The sequence below is a fragment of the Gopherus flavomarginatus genome, chromosome 6 (assembly GCF_025201925.1).
Source record: "Gopherus flavomarginatus isolate rGopFla2 chromosome 6, rGopFla2.mat.asm, whole genome shotgun sequence".
In the NCBI taxonomy this organism is placed as follows: domain Eukaryota; kingdom Metazoa; phylum Chordata; order Testudines; family Testudinidae; genus Gopherus; species Gopherus flavomarginatus.
In genome coordinates, this window is record NC_066622.1 from 77,263,858 (window position 1) to 77,281,068 (window position 17,211).

Genomic DNA, 17,211 nt, shown 5'->3' on the forward strand with positions numbered 1-17,211 from the left:
TAAAGCTAGTAGTTGAGTAGCCGTGAGGTGTTCCCAGGAAGCCTCCATGTGCCCCTCCATCGGTGCCACTTAACTACAATCACCTCCTCAAAAAACAAGGGAAATTCGCAACCCTGGTTACTGCAGAGCTGAGGTTGACCACCAGTTCCTGCTTCCAGAACATCAAATGCAACTCTTAAAACCAGGATATATAGAGTTAAAGTATATACCAGCATCATCCCACAACTTTAATTCTCCTCTCTTTTAATGATACCCCAGCCCACCCATGACAGACACTGTAGCATTCTATCCTTCCACAGGATATGGGGAAGTGCAGGGACACAGCATGTGGATACAATAGGAGAATCTGTCAGACTGTGTTCTATGACAAAAATTGCATTTAGAGCATACTTCACTTGGCTATACCTGGCCTGTATTCAACCACTTCACCTACTATGTACAAATCAACCCAGAGCTGCTAGATATTACCACTGTATGGCCCTTATCCTAAGGATTCTCTCAGGAACATCTGCTGCACTTCCTCTGCTCTCCAGTGCACTATCATGATTGCCACCAGATTGCTACAAATCCTCACGTCAAGAACAGACCGTCATGCTTGTCTATGTGCATAACTCATATAACTCAGCCCAGCCACAAGGGGTTCATGATTTCTGGGTGCACCTGCACCTCTCCTCATACGGTCATGTGAGCGGTGGTGATCAGCTCCAAGTAATCCTTTCACCAAGTCAATGCCACTATCCCTAACATAGTGAAAGGCAATTGGAATACATACAGACAAATGAAAGAATATGATTCTGTGGCCCTCAACCTGTTATATAAAATGGCTCATTTTATTTAGTCATTCCTCATGTCTCCTGTATTTTAGGGCTGCCCTGGCTGAAACATACCTACAGTATATCCCCTGAAGATCTTGCCACCTCCTGGGGGCAGAGTTAAGGTTGTGAGGTGGGCTGGTGTGCATCTTAACTTCCTGTTTTATGGTTTTCACAGGTTTAAGTATAAGTACATTCAATATTCTGGGAGGTACAAGGCAGTGCTGGCCAATCTTAACTCTGTGTTAATGAAGCTTTTGAGGAATGTATAATTCTGTAACTACAAATGCACTTATTTACACCACAGTCAGGTACTTTGTTTCTCTAATTTAATCTTTTCAACCTGTGATAATTAGCGACCCAATAGGAAAAAAAACCAGATATAATAAATTGGAGTATAATTGTCTTAAAGTCTAATATTACCATTTATTAACAAATGGCTAACATATGCCAGCTGATACCATTGTACAACTCTCATGGGAAGTGCATGTGAGAACGGAAATTGGCAGAAAGTAAAAGTTACCTTGGTAAACTCTAACAACAATGGCTTCTGATATACCTACTATTTGGAAATCTGTATCTAATTGTGTGTACTTCCATTTCCCATCTCTTATAATTTGTCTCTTCGTCCTAAATAAAGCATTACCTGAAGATTTCTATAGTAGTTCAAGAATTGTTTAGAACTCAGGTCGTACTCTGCCCTTGGACATGAGCACATGCATTTAAGTACAGAATAGGGTTCCAACTATTTAGATGTATGAACTAATTTTTCTTTGGACCATGACAACTTTATGAAATAGTGTATTAATTAAATACTACTACTGTTACTTTGGACGTATACAGCTCCTTTAAGCTGGTGATCTCAACCTGCTTTACAAATACTAATTAATTAAGGCATTTTACAGATAGACACACACAATCTGAGATTTTCAAAGCTACCTGTGGGGTTTGAATACCCAATTCCCATTACAACCCACATTACAAAAACATTGCAATTATTGTTCTTAGCTACTAAGTCACACATTGAGTGTTCTTGGAGACTTCCATCCTGTCACCCTTACACCTGACTGCGCCAAGGTAAGCTTGGAGTCGCAAAAGAAGATTAGTTTGGAGAACCTTGCATTAGTGCTGTGGCCATTGCGCTGCTCGAGTCTGTGAAGTCAGCAGCTTACAAAGGCACTAACAAATTCCCATTACATGTGGCGGAAATCATCTATCAATTTAAAAGGGTCTGCTCTAAACTTGATGTCCAAAGAATTTGGCCTTTTAATGCCAGCAATGACCAAAGGGATTTGGTCAGTCCTGCACTGAGAATACAGGCACCTACAGTACATGTTAGAAAAACAACAAAGTCAAGTTTCTCACATCTATAGTCTCCAGTTTATAAATAGCTTCTCTAGTTCTTATGGCAAAAATTATGTGTGCATGACTTAAAATGAAGAATAAACACAATCTTTTCAAGGTTTTGCGGAACATATAATGCCACTTATCATCAATTAAACTTGGAAATGACACTAAATGCCATGCTACAGCAACAAACCAAAAAAGCATGCCTTGAAGACAACAGCCTAAAGCAAAACCACAAATCCCTTTTCCAGCAAACCTGCTGCAAGGGAGCCAGCATTATATTTTAAAGAGTACTGCTTTAGTTGTAGACATTTATAACCACTCCAAACATATTCAATTGGTGTTTTCAACTTTGGAATAAATGTGGAAATGAAATAAAAATAATTTTAAAAAAGAAAAAGAAGGGTGAAAATTGCTGTCTCTTTAATTAACAGTATTTCCCTGGATTTTCTCACCTTCATGTCAAACCTCTTGCTATCTGTCATGATTCTTTATATCAGGGCCATAGACTCCCATGGATCCATGATGGATCTCCCATAGCAGCCAGGCAGAAGGAATAAGGGCACTATACAACCTATGGTGGCCATCTCAGTGATGAGACTGAAGCTGTGCTATGTAAATCTTTGTCTATGGATGAAGCTCCTTTCTAGTCTCATCTAAAGAACAATCCTACCCATACTGAATCAATGGCAAAACTCTCCCAACAGCGGTAGACCTTTTAGCTTCACTAGGTATGCATAAGTCTGGAAATACATCTTTCCCTGGGTAACCGATGACCTGTATTTTGGTAAGACATGAATGACAGTCCCCCCTAGAGACTGAAAGGTTTGGAAACCATCTTGTGCCCTTTACCAGTGGTTTTCAGTTTTCATACATGAATGTACTTTTTTTTTAAAAGGGGGAAGGGAAGGGTTTGTGAAGGATAAGATGCCAAGCAAACATGCACTGCAAAATGTCTCTTGCCTTTCAAATGTCTTTTACAACCACCCTAACAAATAGTGGCAATTAACATGCTGTTAGTGTTAGATGTATGCAGCCAGTGCAGGTGCTAATAATTGAAAAAGCATTTAGAGCTTTTACACTTGGGTTGAATATTTCATGATGTGCTGCATGTTTCACTATTTACTCAGTGGGCCTCTGTCACTTCAATCTTCCCTGACTGCTTTGACTGGTGCTATAAAGCTCTACCAAGATAGAGTGACGGCTTGTCACAGGCAAACTCCACTGACTACTGCAGCTCACTGGGACTAGCTGTGAAGGTTGTCACGCCACTCTGGTGGAATTCAGCAAATGTTTTGTGACTAATACACCCAACATTTGTCCGCTACCATTAGCCATTCCCTATGACCCTCTGCCGTCTGTGTGGATGGCATTAAGTTGTAATGAGAATTTGTTGCCAATGTGTGTGTTACACTAATGACACTCTTTAGCTGACCTTTACTTTCACAAGTTAATCAGCAATGGAATTTCTACAGATTTAGTGCACAGCTGAAAGAAGCTTTATAGGGGAAAAATGGCACAGTAACAGAAAGAAAACCTACCGGAATATTTTCAATGAATCTCTTTCTTTTCATACTCAGAATGATTGCCAATGGAGTCTATAGTCCCACTCTTCTTGCACTATCGTCCTGAAACTACTATGGCAAGAACTTAACTAATACAGCCGGTGGTACCCAATGTCTTGTGATCACCATTGGACAAGTAGTTGATCATGTAATATATGTTCTAGGTAAGGTTTACCTCTGAGAACTAGTACGAATTTCCTCCACCTCCATCTAAAATATTGCTAGTATCTCTGTTGCCTAATACCGCAATATTCTACTTTAAGAAGCCTTTCCAAAGGGTTAATTTATCATGACTACTAAGGAACCTGGTGTAAACACAGAGTACCTTCTTTTAGGAATCTGCTGAGTAACTGTATTTTCCAATTGGAACACCTTGGGTATGTAAAGAGCTGCTCAAAGTATACTCCTCAAATTCCCACACAGAAAAGTTCTGAAATGGTCACTTGTTCTCATTCTTGCATATAAGCAAATCAAATAAGAGCGTGTGGGGGCCAGAAAGTGTGTCCTTAGTTTTTAGCATTTTTCATTTAGATTCTATCAAGCTGCACACCTAGGATTTAAGAATTTAGGGGTGGGGGGGAATTGGGGATGGTGGAAAATACCTGACAAAAGCAATCTGTGAAAAATAAACCAGCAGCTAAGAAGATGAGGTAGTCTTTTCCACCTAAATGAATTATACATTTCACATCTCAAGGTAAAAGTCACAATTTTTAGAGACTTTTTTTTCTCCAAGTCATTGGTGAAAGAAAAAATTTCCTTCTGTTCACCTGGTTTAAAGAATTTACTCTTTTCCTTCCAACATTCTTTTGCCTTGACCTTAATGTAGTCAGGGTTAGCCTGTACATTGTAAAAGAAGTTGCTTGTTTTCTCTGCTGGCAGACTCTCCTAATTCTTCCTGAAAGCCCTTCTCTAAACTCTGATAAATTTGTGCAAGATGTCACAAAACTCTGGGTAAAATCTGACACTTTCTTATTCGCACAGTTTGTAAACATCATTAGTGCAGGTTCCCCAACTGTAGCAAAAGTTGGAGGTCTAGAATAGAATGTTACCTACTATTTAAACTACTGTCATTTAACTTTGCTAAGAGCAGGTCTAGACAAAATGGAGGTTTTAATGTCATTGGACAGCCTAAAACCTACACTATAACTGTTGCTACCTTTTAATATAATGGATTCCTAAATGGTTGCATGGAGTTGGTTTATGCTGTTAAACAACTGCTGAGTAGCACCTTAGAGATGGCTTGCATATTAGTGCAGTGTCAAGTGATTCTTGCACACACACTACAGTACTTGCAAAGTTTATAAAGTGCTTTGGGATTCTTAAAGATGAAAGGCATTATATAAATGTAAGCCATTATTATGGTTAACACAGTAAGCTTTCACCTCTGCAGACCTGGTATTCATGTCTAACTTAAGTCACAAGGTAAAGATGAGTAAACTCATTTCACTAGTTCCTAATTGACAAGTGTCTCCATAAAACCCCACTACCGCTTTATATGGTACAGACACAAATAACTAAGCATCTCAACTGGAATGGCAGGGATAATGCAGGTCAACACTGAATAGCACTGGTAGAACAGAATGTGTGTGTAAGAGGTTACGTCTACACAACAAGCTATGGGTGCAATTCCCCTGCTCACACATACATACTCATGCTAGCTCTCATCAAGTGAGTGCAAGTATAAATAGCACTATAGCCCTGGCAGCAGCAGCAGCAGAGGCACAGCTTAGCCATAGTGAGACTGTACTCACCATGGGTATGTATTCAGCCCGGCTAAGCCATGCTGCTGCTGCCATTACTCATGTTACTATGGCTACACTGCTATTTATACTTGCACTAGCTCGATGAGAGCTAGCACAGGTACGTGTATGTAAGCAGGGGAATCACACCCTTAGCTTGTTGTGTAGACATAGCAGAGGGGACGGACGCTGAGAAGCGGTGATGGGGATGTTGTACAGCCACTGCCCATACTATGCCTAGATTAACATACGTCTTATCATTAAAATAGACTGTGGATGTTTTCCTATTTATTTTTATCAGATAAACAGGCCCACTAGGTTTTTGGAAGCCCAGCAGAAAAGTTGACTTTTCCGTGTCACTTTGCTGGACCTTGACAGTCTCTGAACAAGTTTACTGTTTGGCTGGGTATTTTTCTGGATCTTGGATCAAGAAAAATCCTCAAGGCTTATGAAATTCTCCTTGGTAACCAAGTGAAAACTCAGCTTCCTGATGCCTCTGATTCTTATATGATCAGGGACACTAATGATAATGACCCTTTGCTGAGTATGCTACTTGTCCAGAGGCCTGTGTCAAGAATACCACTCAGTTCAGAGTGGACAGGGACAAACTATTTGTTTGCTCTTCAGGCCCCTTGGGCCTTGTCACATGCCATTTGTTCTTACATTAATAGATAGCTTGACTCAGCTGGGTTGACATTTTCTGCTACTCAGTGCATTCCACTCATGCAGCAGCAGTTATCAAATGATTAAGTGAGGACTTGGACCCTGTCAACTGTTTAAGTGGCTTGCTGGTTTGGGTCCAGGACTTTTCAAAATTTTGACTGGTCACCCTTGAATCCAGGGGGGCTACTTTTCGACCAGCTTGGTTACCACATACAGTGGGTGAGACAGTCTGGTCACATTTAACATGTCATTCACCAGTGACATGCAACAAAAAAAAGAGACCCTGAGATGATGAGCAAGTGAATGTATGTCTCTTAATGATCTGAGGGCACCAAATGTTTCCACATTTTCTTCCTGCAAACGTCTCATGAAAAGGAAAACCCGATATGCCTTATGTGATTGTTACTCTGCTGTATATTGTTTCCTTCCTTTCCTTTTCCTCCCCGTCACTCTCCCTTTTCATTTTCTGAGGTGGCGTCATAGGAGGTCTTTCCATGTCTAGGATAAGTCTCTATAAGAAGCCTTTTCTCTTCCCTTTTAGAGTTTGTTCTTCTGGTGTTTTTGTTTTGTTTTGTTTTGAACTGCCAATTTACAGCAGCTTAGGATCTGGCTCAATATGCGTTTTTCATTTTATTGTCTAAATGTTTACCCAGACTATTAGTGTATATGCCCAGTGTTATAATATAGGTATTCTGTTCCTGATTTGCCACCACAAACCTCCAGTTTTATATCAGTGTGACTCCACTGACTTTCACTGGATCTGCACTAGCATAATGTTGGCATAATATTCACTTTTCTGAATCTCAGCATATACATCTAAAACATTTCTAGTATCCACAAGACATTTGCAAATTTTGTAATCATTTACTTCAGCTAGTAATTTAGTTTGCTTCTTGCATTGTAAAAATAGAGTTTTAGAGTCTTTGTGTTCTGCAACATATTACGTAATATGGATTTGCATAGTGCCGGGTGAACCTCAAAAACATCTGAGCTTAGGTTCACTTCAAATTAAGAATTAGTTGAACTGCCCAAAGCTCTCTGCTTATGCACCTGCTGGCCATGCTCACGACACATCCCTTCTTATCCTTTGTGCTTCAGTGGAAAGAGCTATCGTGGGTATTTTGCCCATGACACACAGGGAAGCACAGTGACCTCTTCCTTGCATGAGCTTCCACTGGTTTGCCCTCTGTACAGCAGAAACGCAGTATTGCTGTAGAACTTTGGGCCCTATGTTACCTGTAATGTTGAGCAGGAAATGACTCTATAGAGCTATGATTAAGTTCTCAGATGGAATTTTGTGCATACTCTTCCCACTCCATATGCTCAATACTTCCAGCTGTTCATCCCCAGCACAGCAGAAATGACTTATGGAGTAGTCTGTTAACTGAAAAAGAGCTGGCTTATGCAATGTAACTGGTTCATCCAAGTACCCTTGCTCCATGGACTTGAAGGCATGATTTCCCTGCTGGGAGCCCTGACAGTTTGATGTAACCACTCATAGGACCACAGCCACGGTCTGGTTAAGGCACACTGGAGTCCTACACTGTCTGGGGTGTTAAGAGTCCAAAACAAAAAGGAAAACAGATAATTAAAAATCTAGGTCAGCTGGGGATTCGGCAGTCAGAGCGTGCCCTTCTGCTCCAGGGTTGTCTCCATGTGGCTAGTCCCTTCTTGTCCATCTTCCTGGGCCTACTCGTCCTATTCACAAAATGGCTCGTCTAGGTAGCAAGCCGTCTTAAGCTCTTGGCTGGAACCAGGATTCCCTCACCGAGGAAGCAACACAACTCTGCTGTCCTTCCTGGTCCATCCTGGGCTGGGTCTCTTCCTTTTAATTCACTTCTCCATGTATGACACTGTCTGCAGGTTCAGCTGGGCAGGGAACCACAGGCTCTCTTCAACCACCTTGTGGCCAGTGTGGGTCCTATCTGCCCTGTCAAAGTAGTTTTCATCAAAACTTAGGAGAAAATATTTTAAAAGTATCAGCTTTGAACATCACAGTGCTTTCACCTAGGAAGAAATATTGTATACTTCTAATTGATATTAGCCAAGGACTTTGTAGGGGGGGGGGTCAAGAAATTTCAATTTCAATCACGAAAGTATTAAAATAATAGGCAATGGAGCCTAACTTGCTGTGCATAGAGGAGGATCTGACGACTACACAGCTTGCAAGGAAAACAGATATTTATTCCGATTCATTCCATTTTATTGGGTTTAAGAGCTCTGAGCTACAATTCAGTCTGCTACTATGTTCCTGACATATAAGGAGGAGAGGCTAGGGGGTATGGGAAAGAGGTGAGGGTGGGGGGCATAGAGTGGGTAAGTCAATTCAGCAGCAAGACAGAGGAGAAAGAAAACAAAGTCCGGATTCAGAGGCTTGGCAAGTTCTCCACTCATTGCTCGACCCACGTTTAGCAATTCTAATGTGCTACTGAGCAGACAGCTCGAGCTTGGGATGACTACTCTCCCTCAGTCCCTCTTCAGCAGGCAATGAAAGCAGGCTCCACTTTGAAAATTTCCCCCCATCATGCAAACTGACACAGGCATGCTTTTCAAAAACCCACAGCCAATCTGTTGATCATTACTTATTTACAAAGGCCTTCGGGCAGAAAGTCCTGTAAAAACCATACTTGATAGGGTATACACTAGCTTTTTCTGCTTGTGGAAAAAAAGTACCCCTAAGGCTACCTCAAACCATCACTTTCTATTGCACATAAAATGCACCGTGTAACACTAAAGTATTTAATATATATGGTATAATATATCTACAGGAAAGGCATTTGTGTAGAAGTATGTTACCCTGTATTTGGTAATTTGATGTTTTGCTGAAGGCTATGACTTGAAAAAGCCTGCACCTAGTACAGAGGACCTGTCATCTCAGTACCCAAGAGCCAGTAGAATAAAGAAGTACCCTTAAGCAGCAAAACTTTGACACAGCTTTGAAGCATATGAAAACAGTGTAACTCCCCAGAATTATTATTACTCAAGATCAAAGAAATGAGGCATACTTTACATAGCAAACAGGGACAGTGCACTCAGCTACAAATGTTTCAGCTCTCTTTTAAAAAATAAAAAAAAAGGTTTACTTCCCCAAATTTAGGGGCTGAAGGGGGAAGCTCCCACATTTTTCAAACTTTAAACAGATAAAACTATTAGTGCCAGATAAGAAGATTACCCAAAGGTGAGTAAATTGAAAATGATGCTAACATGACAACTGGCATCATAAAAATGAGAAGCTTGGCAGTATGCTCATTTTATTCTTCCTCAGAAACTGTAAACAAGCATGTAAATCAGTGTCACATAGGCAAGGCTGAGCTACCAGGAAGGCAGAGAACTTTTAACGATACATTTAACAGAAATAGATGGTCAATGGGGGAAAAAAAAAGACACAGCTGGGTGCATTTTCTTCAGCGAATCAATCTCACTTTTGGTCCTGCAGTCTAAACACAGATGAAGACTTAAAGAAGTTATGCCCTTGAATATGCCCTAGATTGTAGGAACGATAAACAGAAAAAGGATGCTTATTGAATTGGCTAAGGAACTTCCCACTGCACTGATTGAAGTAGAGAGGGGAAAATCATCTGGCTATATCCATAGCTGTTAAAGGAACATGGCTGATTCCAGTAAGCAGAGAAAGGTGCTAAGTGATGCATGCCTGATCCTGCACCCATTGACTACAACAGGAGAAGGGTAAGGCAGAGAGAGAAGTAGAATAAAAGTGCTATATTGCTTTAATATAGTACAATGTCCCAATTGCAATCCCAGTTCCAGAGAACCTTTGCTTAAAGGGAAATTGGAAAGAAATCACTTAAATATCTGAGGGTTCCCTTATTGTAAAATACTATATGTCCAACAACAGCAGGGACATTTCATTAACAACCAGAAGATGTTTTTATCATCCACTTTCAGAGTAGGTACTAGTCTTAAAAAAAATCCCTGTATTTCATAATTAATATTGCTTTTAGCCTGAGTAAAATTGCATTAGTTTTGAACTTTGCTTTGGCAAGTACATGGATTATTAGACTTTTTTTAATCAGTCAAAATCAATTAACAGAAATTTGATTTCAATCGACAGGATAAAAGGAAGGTAATATTCAGGTTCATTTTTGATTGTGATGATACATCTCACATATGGCCTTAAGTACAGAAAACAGTACTCAGAGGGATTCCAACAAAAAGAGAATTGCCTAAGGCAAACTAACCACATGAGTTCCTCTGATTGGTTAGTGCTATCATTAGTGCCACTGCTGTTTAAGAACTACACATGGACAGGACAGGGTGACAGCTAAGACTTTAAAGCCTATGTATTTTTCAAACAGCTTTTCAAACTGTTTTTCATGACAGAATTTTTTTCAGCTCTATCATTAACTGCTGACAAGCTGACAGAATAAATACTTCAGCCTTTCAGAAACCATCTAACAATCTTTTTCTCCCCCCTCCCTTTTTGAGGAGGGAGAGGTGTAGAGGAAGGAAAGAAGATAAAGATATGAGTTTCTTGCAGTCTTACCTCATCAGTTTAGGCGAGGAGTTGGGTGAATTTCTCATGCCTCCATTTCGCTGCTTTTTTTTGGGTGACAGTGTTGACGGATGTTCATCTTCAACTGGAAATAGAGGCAACTCATGAGATTAAGGACCCCTTTAAGCGCTATACGAAATACAAGTGACATAGCAAAGAACACACACTCAACGTCCATTCACGCACTGATACTTCATTACTAACTTTTTAGGCCCAACATTTAAAAAAAAAAATCAAATATGTTAGTCAAAGAGATTGGTTTGGAGGAGGAGGAGCTGGAGAAGGGAAGAAAACCAGGGTTTTGAACACAGAAGTTCAAATTGGTTTCATACTTTAAAAACAAAAAAAAGTGGGAGGGAACAGCATTTATGTATTCTCTGAGTTATTATCAATTAATCTGTGCTACTGAAGAGTAGAATTAGTGCTCTGCTATATACACAGAAAGATAAAGTACTATTTGAAATACCAACATAATAGCTGCCAGCCTGCTTTTGCTAATGACCCAGATACAAATTGGTTCTTGCGTCTCATATGCCAGACAACAGAATCTTCATGAAGAGATGTAAAATATTCAATGCCTTGATGTTTAATGTTTCAGTTAGTCAGGATTGTGAACATTGCCTGCAATTGTGCACAGATCTGCAGCACAACTCAGACCTCATCACTCCACCTTTCTCACAATGGGGAGCTGTTATAACAGGAATGAGCAGAGTATGGTTGAATGGAAGTGGAGGATAGTACCTGTATAACAGAGGGTGTGTTATAACAAAGGATCTTTTAATGAGGACAGAGTGCATTTTAAATGGAAGATCATTTTCCAAATATAAAATTACTTGTGATTACTATAAAGTGTACATCAGTGGATTACCTATAACATAATACTATTCGCTTTAAACAAGCACAGTTTTCTAATAAGTTATGTGTTAATATTAACCTTCATCAATACTGTTTAAAGGACAGCTACTGTACTTGATAATTAGCACACATAAGTATTATGTTTGCTATCAAAGGGAATCATCTGTGAATGGTGGTTTCTCAAATTCAGACTAATGCTGTAATATCAAGAATGAAAAATACTCTCATTTCCATCCTATAGTTAATTGAAAAACAGACTAGAGGACAATGTAACTGAGGCCTAAGTAGCTGTTACCTTAGAGATAAAAAGAAAGAGATTAGTAGTAGCAGCTACATTAAAGGAGCTTAATACACATTAGAAGTGCACAAGCAGCAGCTGGAAAAAAAATCTATTTGCAATGAACTATATAGGAAGAAAAAAGCAGACCTGGACATATGTCACCTGCTCTAGATTTATCTGAGAATGAATTAAGCAATATCCTCCTGCTACAATCCTCTTCTGACACTATTTTCTTACAGCCCGCATTCTAGCTTGTCATGTCTGTCTGTTTTCCGGAGTATGTTATGGAACTTCATTTTGCCTTCATCAAGATTACAAGACTGGACACTAGAAAGGCAACATTGCTGTCTTCTTAAACAACCTGGCATTGCCTAACAAATCCTGGATTTTTTTTTAAAAGCCTCAAAGAGTGATGCAAAAGGACTTGTAATTAGAACTGAGCTATGATCAACTTACAACAAATAATTTATTGGACTAATTCAGTCTTTTTTTTCTGCTTAGAGAACATCCATAAAAATATGAAATTTCCTCAATATTTGACTATTTCATTTTTTGTTTTATAAAATCCATAGCATAATCGTGAAATTTGTTATATATTTGACATTCAAATTTCTAGCTGCACTGCCTACTTGTGATTCGTTAGATAAATCACATAGTGCAATTACTGTTCTTTGATTGGCTGAGATTGTACACATTTCCTCAACGAATACTCAAATGTGCACATTTAAAACCCACTTTCTGGGAGAGTTAGTTGCAATAAAACTTAATCACTTCACTATTCAGTTGTTTGTAAACTCTCCAAATTTTTTTTAGCAGTATCTGCCCAGTTCTACTTATAATAAAGCGAGGTTCTTTATTCGTTCCATAACACTCTCTGGCAAGTCATTCTCTGGAAAATGGTGTAATCTTGTTTTAAACTTGTCTGTCAAAAACAGTTATTCACATGCTATTCTACACAGGCAATAATTTGCTTTTAATGCATACACAGGACTCCTTTGTTCTTTACTTGATATAAACAGTCAGTCCAAATCATGTGGACTCACCACTTAAGAGATTAAAGGAAATAACCATGCACGATGTTGCTTGCAGAAATCACCTACAAATAATATGTTTCTCTCTGCCAGTAAATAAAAGCTCAAAGTTCATCTAAATTAATGTGCCCCCATGGGGCTAGAAAACGTTTATAAGAAATTCAGTCACATAGTACAAGTGGAGTGTATTTTTATACCTTTTTCACTAGTATAAGGAAGCTCTGTACCCAGTAGGAGCATTTGTAAAGTCTTATTTTGATATAGACCAGCTGTAATTATATTATATACAGAAATATTTCTATTAACAGTGCAAAATGCTATAAAAAAAGTATTTTTCCAAGCCTTCAGGTGGTTAAAAAGAGTTATGCTTGCTGTTTCAAATGTAAAAGGTAAGTCCAATGAGGATCTTTCATCTTACATGGTCTAGCATTTGCTTTTTCCAACCTTACCAGCTGTTACTATCATACTGGCCAACTGTAAAACTAGGCCTCTTTATTATTGCCTTCCAGAATGACGGTCTCCACTGCTGGATTTCCTGACAAAGTGTACAGTTTCTTTTAGCGTTGTACCTACAATAAACAAGCTCTTTTCTTCATTAAGTGCCCATCATCTTTATGCCATATTACTGTTTGTGTTTACCTGCAATGTTCTAGGGTTACATGGCTCACAAGTTAATACCTATTAGCAAAGCCCTTGGAGACACCTCATTTCTGTACTAAAGCCATGTCTTGCTCAAGCAAGGGAGCCATTTATTTTCATTGTGGCAATGAAAGATCACCTATTTTAAACATGTCACATTTGAATCAGGATTTTGTTTTTAAATGAATTCTGTATGCAAAGAGTTTATAGTGTATCTGCAGTTTGGAAATGCAGTTTTACTCCCTAAACGTGTATACGTGTGGATGGGAACTGGAGGGGAGGGGAGAATTGTCTGAAGCTGAAATATGCAAATGGTGTGTAATGGAAACCATTACCTATGGCTTGGTTCCCAAAAGTGTTGCAATGCTAACTCACAGATGGGTTCTTAGTAACAAGTAGGATATAAACCATATTTAATTATTGGCTTTAATATATTCTATTAATTTCCTGTATATTTAAAGTAAGTAGATCTAGCAAAACTTTTAGTTAAGCTATAAAATATCATTTTCATTTCATGGTTCCTGTTTCTGCATGAGAGGAATAAAAATTAAAATAAGAGGGAATCTTAAATTTACTCGCTTTCATGAAAGGCAACTGTATTTGAGTAACTGGCTGTGATATATGACAACTGAATGCTAATGCAGCAAAGAATCCTGTGGCACCTTATAGACTAACAGATGTTTTGGAGCATGAGCTTTCGTGGGTGAATACCCACTTCGTCAGATGCTTGTAGTGGAAATTTCCAGGGGCAGGTATATATATGCAGGCAAGCTAGAGATAATGAGGTTAGTTCAATCAGGGAGGATGAGGCCCTGTTCTAGCAGTTGAGGTGTGAAAACCAAGGGAGGAGAAACTGGTTTTGTAGTTGGCAAGCCAAGAAACTGGTTTTGTAGTTGGCACTGCATTTAGCCGTATGGAGTGGAAATCCATCAACCTCATGAAGAAACTTGCACAAATGCAAGATATCATCTTCCTTTCCAAATGCAAATGGATGGACATCATACCAAATGGACTAAAGGTAAAAAATCCACTGCTATCTACATACACCACAGTGAGAGATTATGCCATACTCTGTCAAAGAAACTGAGGAACCACCTGATCAGCATCCTATACAGCAAACAGGAAAACATCAGAAAAGAGCTCTCCAACCTGGAGACTGATTAATAACCAAACTTCCATACAAACGGACTTCACTAAAATAAGACAGGAGATGTACATTACTCACTTCACCTCTCTACAAAGGAAAAAGGACTGTAAGCTGTCTAAACTCCTACCTGCCTCATGGGGCCACAACCGTAGTAACCCCAACCCACCCAGCAATATCGTCAATCTATCCAACTACACACTCAGCCCAGAAGAAAAGTCTGTCCTATCTCGAGGACTCTCTTTCTGCCCTGCCACACCCACCAACATGATACAGTTCTGCGGCGACCTGGAAGCCTACTTTCACCGTCTCCGACTCAAAGAATACTTTCAGGACAACACTGAACAGTGCACTGGTACACAGGTACCCTCCCACCAACAGCACAAGAAGAAGAACTCCACATGGACTCCTCCTGAGGGTCGAAATGACAGTCTGGACCTCTACATTGAATGCTTCCGCCGACGTGCACAGGCAGAAATTGTGGAAAAACAACATCGCTTGCCTCATAATCTAAGTCGTGCAGAACGCAATGCCATCCACAGCCTCAGAAACCACCCTGACATTATCATCAAAGAGGCTGATAAAGGAGGTGCTGTTGTCATCATGAACAGGTCTGACTACCAAAAGGAGGCCGCCACACGACTCTCCAACACCAAATTCTACAGGCCACTTCCCTCAGATCCCACTGAGGAATACACTAAGAAACTGCAACATCTACTCAGGACACTCCCTACACTAACACCGGAACAAATCAACATACCCTTAGAGCCCCGACCAGGATTATTCTATCTACTACCCAAGATCCACAAACCTGGAAATCCTGGACGCCCCATCATCTCGGGCATTGGCACTCTCACTGAAGGACTGTCTGGATATGTGGACTCTCTACTCAGACCCTATGCCATCAGCACTACCAGCTATCTCTGTGACACCACTGATTTCCTGAGGAAACTACAATGCATTGGTCACCTCCCAGAAAACACCATCCTAGCCACCATGGATGCAGAGGCTCTCTACACGAACATCCCACACACAGATGGAATACAAGCTGTCAGGAACACTATCCCTGATGATGCCACAGCACAACTGGCTGCTGAGCTCTGTGCCTTCATCCTCACATACAACTATTTCAAATTTGATGACAATATATATCTCCAGATCAGTGGCACCGCTATGGGCACCCGCATGGCCCCACAATATGCCAATATTTTTATGGCCGACCTGGAACAACGCTTCCTCGGCTCTCATCCACTCACACCCCTTTCTCTACCTACGCTACGCTGATGACATCTTCATCATCTGGACCCATGGGAAGGAGACTCTGGAAAAATTGCACCATGATTTCAACAGCTTCCACTCCACCATCAACCTCAGCCTGGACCAATCTACACGGGAGGTCCACTTCCTACATACCACGGTGCAAATAAGTGATGGTCACATTATCACCACCCTATACCGAAAACCTACCGACCGCTATGCCTATCTTCATGCCTCCAGCTTCCATCCCGGGCACATCACATGATCCATTGTCTACAGCCAAGCACTGAGGTACAATCGCATCTGCTCTAACCCCTCAGACAGAGACCAACACCTACAAAATCTCCACCAAACATTCCAAAACTACAATACCCGCACGAGGAAATAAGGAAACAGATCAACAGAGCCAGACGTGTACCCAGAAGCCTCCTACTGCAAGACAAACCCAAGAAAGAAACCAACAGGACTCCACTGGCCATCACATACAGTCCCCAGCTAAAACCCCTCCAACGCATCATCAGGGATCTACAACCCATCCTGGACAACGATCTCACACTTTCACAGGCCTTGGGTGGCAGGCCAGTCCTTGCCCACAGACAACCTGGCAACCTGAAACATATTCTCACCAGTAACTGCACACCGCACCATAGTAACTCTAGCTCAGGAACCAATCCATGCAACGAACGTCGATGCCAATTCTGCCCACATATCTACACCAGTGACACCATCACAGGACCTAACCAGATCAGCCATACCATCACCGGTTCATTCACCTGCACGTCCACCAATGTAATATATGCCAACAATGCCCCTCTGCTATGTACATCGGCCAAACTAGACAGTCGCTACGGAAAAGGATAAACGGACACAAATCAGATATTAGGAATGGCATTATACAAAAACCTGTAGGAGAACACTTCAACCTCTCTGGCCACACTATAGCAGACCTTAAGGTGGCCATCCTGCAGCAAAAAAACTTCAGGACCAGACTTCAAAGAGAAACTGCTGAGCTTCAGTTCATCTGTAAATTTGACACCATCAGCTCAGGATTAAACAAAGACTGTGAATGGCTTGCCAACTACAAAATCAGTTTCTCCTCCCTTGGTTTTCACACCTCAACTGCTAGAACAGGGCCTCATCCTCCCTGATTGAACTAACCTCATTATCTCTAGCTTGCCTGCATATATATACCTGCCCCTGGAAATTTCCACATGCATCTGACGAAGTGGGTATTCACCCACAAAAGCTCACGCTCCAAAACGTCTGTTAGTCTATAAGGTACCATAGGATTCTTTGCTGCTTTTACAGATCCAGACTAACACGGCTACACCTCTGATACCTGAATGCTAATGTTATACATTTGACC

The 17,211-nt window shown here is 40.5% G+C and overlaps 1 protein-coding gene across 28 annotated transcripts in view; it reads right to left on the reverse strand.

The window, feature by feature from the left end:
- The window catches only part of KCNMA1 (potassium calcium-activated channel subfamily M alpha 1), an 886,632-nt gene that overhangs the window by 83,183 nt on the left and 786,238 nt on the right, over positions 1 to 17,211 (reverse strand). For all 28 annotated transcript variants that reach the window (XM_050960013.1, XM_050960012.1, XM_050960004.1 and 25 more), the window contains one exon: positions 10,631 to 10,724. In XM_050960013.1, the coding sequence (XP_050815970.1) occupies positions 10,631 to 10,724 (94 nt within the window). The remainder of the gene's footprint in view (positions 1 to 10,630; positions 10,725 to 17,211) is intronic.